At 35.0% G+C, this 6,977-nt stretch overlaps 1 protein-coding gene across 1 annotated transcript; it reads left to right on the top strand.

Moving 5' to 3' along the window:
• The first annotated feature begins 209 nt into the window (after positions 1-209).
• Positions 210-6,834, top strand: LOC106883486 (uncharacterized). Its single transcript, XM_052977558.2, has 2 exons — positions 210-1,295; positions 2,968-6,834. The coding sequence occupies exon 2, from the start codon at positions 3,313-3,315 to the stop codon at positions 4,183-4,185; it is 873 nt and encodes a 290-aa protein (XP_052833518.2). The 5' UTR covers positions 210-1,295; positions 2,968-3,312; the 3' UTR covers positions 4,186-6,834.
• Positions 6,835-6,977: the final 143 nt, after the last annotated feature.

The following is a 6,977-nucleotide window of genomic DNA, read 5'->3' as shown; positions in this document are numbered from 1 at the left end:
TTTCAACTTCACTGTTTTTCTGTATTCCTGGTAGCCTACTGTTCATCTTCGTCATTAGCTTCATCTGGTGAAGTCTGCAACATGTTCTTCATCTCTCATTTATTCATCAAGAAATTATCGTTATTCTTCTGTCTAATTCGTTATAAATCTTTCCATTTGCTTTTCCTCATCCATTATGAATCTGAAAGGAAAGAAGACATAACTATCAAAGAACAAAAAAAAAAAAACTATGTTAGTCGGTTGACAATAATATATAATTTTATTCGAGAAATAATCAGCCTTTCAGATAGGAAAATAAGTAAAATAACAACAAGAAAGAGAAGGAAACAAAAATATGTGCCTGTCGATAAGTAGTACAGTGAATGGTATGGTGGGGGTATGCACAACCCCAGATGCAAATAACACGTGTGTACATTTCTCATCACTCTGCAATTAACTGAGTGGATTTGGGCATTAAACTCAGTGGTGTGTGTCAAGAGATTACATGCATGGGTAGCACTGTCACTGCTGCCAGATGCAAGATCCACGCACACAAAAATCCCTAGGGTATGAGATACACCACCGCTGGACCAACACCGGAGATTAAGGCATATGTCTAAGATAGCATTAATTTTTTTTTCTTTTCTTTTTAACCACATACGTTTGTTGATGTAAACAGAGCATTAAGCCACGAGAATTTTATGAACAATCTAAGCTTAGAAACACTAAGAGAAACTTTGAACATCAAATATGTACCACGCTTTTGATTCCAACACGCCCTAAATCGCCCTGGCTCTGTAGTACAAAAGTCTTGTTTTTTTATTCTTCCACAAAAATCTTAATCACAATTTATGGTCGTAACACTAGCTTAATGATAAGTAAGTTATTTTACTAAATTCTTTATTATATGTAAAATTAACTGAAAGAAACACGGAGTATCTCAACAGAAACATGGTAACAAAAGGGACGAAGTTGTGAATATTATATTGATTATAGAAATGATAGGAAACGGCCGCTTCTATATCTGACAAAATATTACGGAGTAAAAAGTAAAGGAATTATGTTAATTTGATTTTTATTCAATTGCAACAGGATTTCTACATATAAATTATTTCATATTTACACATATTTATGTGATTTTCCGTTTTAGATACTTTTTCACTTTTAATTAGCAACCCTGTTTCTCCCTCTTGCGGGGAATGAAGGAAATACATGAGATATAAAGGGGAACAACTTCGTACCGAGTACAATGTACATCATTTAACGACTTCGATGTAATTGTTAATCGGACACTGACTGATTCCATGTGACGAACGGTAAGTCGACAAAGATTTACTTGAATAATAAATAAATCTGTAATAATGTGTGTAAATAATAGAATTGTTCTCATGTGAACCCGTCAACGATACAGTAATTGTATACAAGTCAAATCACATAACAACATTGGAACAAAGTCGTCGTCTTCCTGTCTTTTACCTAATACTTCCAAACTGAAATTTTGGTCGGTTATTTTCGAAAAGACGCAATTCATTGTTGGGGCGAATGCACTTTCACACCACTCCTTGAAAATGCATTTTTTTTTTTCGGATTCCTACGCTTTAGATATCGGAGATAACGAATATGCAAAAAAAATTTTTTTTCAACACCCTCCCCCAATTTAAATTTTTGATTTTGTTTACTTTAAAGAGATCGTAGCGAATTGACGAACATCTGCAAATCGAAATTAAATACAAACAAAAACATTAAAGTGAAAAAAGTTAGCGTTTTATTTGTTTGCCTTAAATAATCGTAAATAATAATTTAATGTTTAATAATTAATGTCATAAAGTTTAATAAGGGGCTCAAATTTCTCCCCCTCAATTTTAAATTTTGAACTTTTTCATCCATTTATTTATTTATCTGTCTATCAATTTATCCCTGTCCGTTTATTCATAAAATATATTTGTCAACTATTTTGGCGATCCAAAAGAAGACGGTGTTACTGTTGTTTTTAGCCCCAGGAAGACATCTATCTCTTTATACACATATCTATATGCTTATTATATTTAAGTTTCAAAACGTGCTTTTTGGCATATTCGGAATCTCCGTCATCGAAAACATGGGGGGAAAAAAATTTCGAAAAAATTCAAAATTTTAAGAGGGAAGTCTCATTTTTTTGCATATTCGTAATCTCCGACATCTAAAACGTATGGATCCGAAAAATTTTTTTCGAGAAAGTGCATTTTACAAGGAGAGGTATGAAACTGCACTTTTACTGCCGTAAATGTCAAATCCGTGTTAATAGAGCGCTATAAGTTAATATGTGTCTGTCTGGGAGGGCTGAAGTGACACGAAGAAGCGGGAGAATTGAACTTTCTCTTTCTGTATTGTTCATAGATAGTTAACGTCTGGTTTCTGTAGACTCTGGCCGAATGTTGAGAAGCTTAAGCATACAGGATCGTGCCATAAATGCTTCCTATCCAACGAAATTCTGGTTTAAGTGCCCCATGTCACCTTTCTACTGAATACACGTCACTTATTGCTTAAAAATTACCCAAATACGACAACTTTAACACGAAATAACTTCTAAAATAGGAAAGTTTGTCAGAAATGTTGAAAGTAAACTGTTTTTCAGCATGAGAAATTACGCCAGATTACGAAGTTTCAAACTGTTAAAAAATAATAATTTAAAAATCTGTGAGCGAAACTGAACAGATCCAAAATTATTTTATGCAATATTGAAATACCTTTTCACAACTTTTATCCTAAGTAAAATGGACATTATGAAAATGTTTGAGACGGGAGGCCTGCTAGTATACATATATATTTACACCTACACATACATATGTACATACACATGCTTTGAGAAGCACAGTCTTTAGAATCATGTTGTTATTCCCAAACCAACATAGTGATGATGTGGGTGTTAGTAGTGATCAACTGTTTTTAATCTGTCTTTTTCAAAGTGTCCTCTCTATCTTAGACTGTTGTTTCTCTCTTTTATTTCAGAGAATATCACATGACATTGGCATAAAAACATCATTTCCATCAGATAACATCATTAATATTCAACACCTTTTAAAGATTGACAGAAAATATTGTACAGAAGAGATTTAATAACTCCAGAGAATTCCAGTGAAATATTTCTTCTCAACTGAGATTGATAGCAACATTTCTCTTCAGTTATCAAGAAGAATTACAGTTGATGAAAATAAAGCAGTAGAAATATTTATTAGGAATAAGCTGTCGGGGAAGAACAAAAATTGTATCCACATATGTTGTGGTGATCGGAGTAAGATAAGGGACAAACAGATTATTAAAAATAGTTGAAGAATATATATTTATTCTGAAGAGATGTCACAAGAGAAACCACAATCATATCACTGTGACATCTGTAAAAAGACTTTCACTCATAAATGTAATCTAACGACTCACAGACGTATTCATACAGGAGAGAAGCCATTTCACTGTGAAAGCTGTGGTAAATCGTTCTCTACAAGCAGTTACTTAACTACTCACAATCGTATTCATACAGGAGAGAAGCCATTTCATTGTAATATCTGTGGTAAATTATTCACTGCACGCAATGATTTAACTAAACACAGACGCATTCATACAGGGGAGAAGCCATTTTTCTGTGACGTCTGTGGGAGATCATTCTCCAGAAATAGCAGCTTAACAACTCACAAACGTATTCACACAGGGAAGAAGCCATTTCCCTGTGATGTCTGTGGTAAATCATTCGCTGCAAACAATAGGTTAACTAAACACAAGTTTATTCACACAGGAGAGAAGCCCTTTCACTGTAATATCTGTGATAAATTATTCTCTACAAGCAGTGATTTAACTCAACACATACGCATTCATACAGGAGAGAAACCATTTCGCTGTAATATCTGTGGTAAATTTCTCAGTACAAGCAGTTCTTTAACTGAACACATACGTATTCATACAGGAGAGAAGCCATTTCGTTGTAATGTCTGCGGTAAATTATTCTCTGCAAGCAGTACTTTAACTAAACACAGACACATTCATACAGGAGAGAAGCCATTTTGCTGTGATATCTGCGGTAAATCATTCTCTTACTACAGTATCTTAACTGTACATGAACGTATTCACACAGGGGAGAAGCCATTTCACTGTGATATCTGTGGTGAATCATTCTCTCTAAACAAAAGTTTAACTAGACATATATCTATTCATAAAAAAAGTGTGACTATGTCATAGTCAAAACTCATTGCATTTCTAAACAACCAACTATAGCGTGCAGCAGAAAGGTTGCCCCAATTTCAATGGTTAATAAAAAAACGAACACATTAAGATGCATGCAAAAACTTTGTATTTCTATGAAGTTCATTAACCCTTTCGTTACCAACCCGGCTGAAACTGACTCTGCCTCTGAGTACAAATGTTTTGTTTTCATAAACTTTGAATTAAAATCCTCCACCAAACCTTAGTCACAATTTATGTTCCTAACACTAGCTGAGTAATAACTAAATTATTTTTTTACTAAATTCTTTGTTATATTTAAAGTAATTGAAAGAAACACAGAGCATCTCAACAGAAATACAGTAACGAAAGGGTTAAATCACAATGGCATTTAATGTAACCTTGAAATCGGGGCAGCCTTTCTGCTGTACCCTTTATCAAACAAATGTTTTCCAGATAAATCACAAGTTACTCCTGTGGTCTTCACAATAATCTGTGAAGCCTTCACTTGAATCATACTTATGGTTCTGTTTTTGAGGTACTCTTTTCTGACTACATTCTCTGTTTGTAGTCTCTTACAACATGCACAGATATGATTTGTTTAGATCCAGTTTTATTCTAGTTTATACTGTCAAAATTGATTCTTAAAGGCTTTGTCTTATGAAACCTTAAATAAAATTATCTTATAAACCATGAATATATTCACATGTGACTAAAAATGTAGCATTATATAAGAGCATACACCCAAGTCTCTCCATATACTCTTTTACTTGTTTCGGTCATTTGACTGTAGCCATGCTGGAGTACCGCCTTTAGTCGAGCAAATTGACCCCGGGACTTATTCTTTGTAAGCCTAGTACTTATTCTATCAGTCTCTTTTGCTGAACCGCTAAGTGACGGGGACATAAACACATCAGCATCGGTTGTCAAGCAATACTAGGGGGACAAACACACACACACATACATATATACAACGGTCTTCTTTCAGTTTCCGTCTACCAAATCCACTCACAAGGCTTTGGTCGGCCTGAGGCTATAGTAGAAGACACTTGCCCAAGATGCCACGCAGTGGGACTGAACCCAGAACCATGGGGTTGGTAAGCAAGCTACTTACCACACAGCCACTCCTGGGGAGATAGCTTAGCACTGATGTTATTTATTACTAGGCTGCATAGTAAAGGAATTTGATTTCCCATCACACAGTTTGATGTTCAATCCCATTGCATAGCACAGTGAAAAGTGTCACCTTGTATCCCTAGGGTTGAGCAAAGCCATCTGAGTGGACACTGTCTGAATATCAGTTGCGTGTGTATGTATATAAAAGGAGCATTCCATTGGCTACGACAAACGTCCCAGCTGATCCGATCAACAGAACAGCTTGCTTGTGAAATTAACGTGCAAGGGGCTGAGTGCTCCACAGACACACGTACCCTTAATGTAGTTCTGAGGGAGATTCAGTGTGACAAGGCTGACCCTTTTGAATTACAGGTACTACTCATTTTTGCCAGCTGAATGGACTGGAGCAACGTGAAATAAAGTGTCTTGCTCAAGGACACAACGCGTCGCCGGGAATTGAACTCACGACCTTACGATCATGAGTGGAATGTATGACAATACCAATAAGGGTCTGTGTGAAGAGATGACATGGGAAAATATATGAGTCGTGGCATCGCTACCCTGTTGTTGGACAAAGATCAGAAGGAAAAAGTTTAAAAATTCAAAGCTGGATTTAAAATGTGGGAAGTTGAACTAGACAATGAAAAGTTACCATGGAATATGGATTCCATGCAATTACTAAAGGAATACGGTTTTGACATCTTGGAAGGCACCAAGTACAAAAAGAAAAAAATGAAGTAACTCAGAGACAACTTCATATTGTCGTTCATTGTAACATACGCTTTTGTTTATTTTACTTCTTTCATTGTTTTTTTAATTTGTTATATGTCCCCACATGTCCTTGTATTGTCCCCTCTATGTCGGCCCCTTGTGGGCAATAAAACATCAACTTATTCTTAGTGCAACTTTTGAAGAGTGCAGTTCAGTTTTAACATTTCTTTCCGAAGCTATAATGGAAGTGAGAAAGGAGCATATTCAGCATTATAAGTTCAATAAAGACAACAGCAACGGAAAGTGCAAGGAATTTTAGTTTTTCTTCGGAAGTGTCATTTTATTTAGCAATAATTATTTTAATTCACCCCGCCTCCCTTTTTTTTTCCCCCCATACAATTTAACATATTTTAGATTTGGCATTTTTTTTTTTCAGGAACTGAATGTTTTCTTTTTCTCTCACTTGTATTTTTCATCTTTATTAATTACTACGTTGCCATAATTATCCTTAACATTTCCATTATTATTGAGAATATATTTAATTTTACCCTTATAAACTGCATTTTTGAGTGCTACATTATATCTTTATTATCTCCTCCATCAAATTGCAATAAGATGTGATCTCACAACCTCTGAATATAGCCTTGGGCTTTACTTTTTACCTTGTATCCTTACCATTGTGGACTCACTGACTCTCTGGTGAAGCTTTGCAGTTCAGTTTTTATATGATATGTCAACTTTAGCATACTGGATCCCCAAAATGGAAACAGCTGTAAGAGTGGAGTTGTATTTATTCCTATGATTATAGTAAATAAATCTTACTGATGCTTGTCAATTGAATCTCTTCTCCATTGTCTTCCTTGCCTTATATATATATATATATATTTTTTTTTTTTATAGTTTCAGCTTAGAGCTGTGGCCATGCTGATGCACTGCCGTGAAAAATTTTAGTAAAACCCCTTAATGCAGGCCCTGGGTAGGAT

Source organism: Octopus bimaculoides, chromosome 28, assembly GCF_046866305.1.
Source record: "Octopus bimaculoides isolate indiv1 chromosome 28, ASM4686630v1, whole genome shotgun sequence".
In the NCBI taxonomy this organism is placed as follows: Eukaryota; Metazoa; Mollusca; class Cephalopoda; order Octopoda; family Octopodidae; genus Octopus; species Octopus bimaculoides.
The sequence above is the reverse complement of the archived record's forward strand: the minus strand, read 5'-3'. Positions and strand labels throughout refer to the sequence as shown.

Excerpts from the sequence above, each read along its gene's own strand:
- LOC106883486 (XM_052977558.2), top strand. The coding sequence starts at position 3,313 with ATGTCACAAGAGAAACCACAATCATATCACTGTGACATCTGTAAAAAG.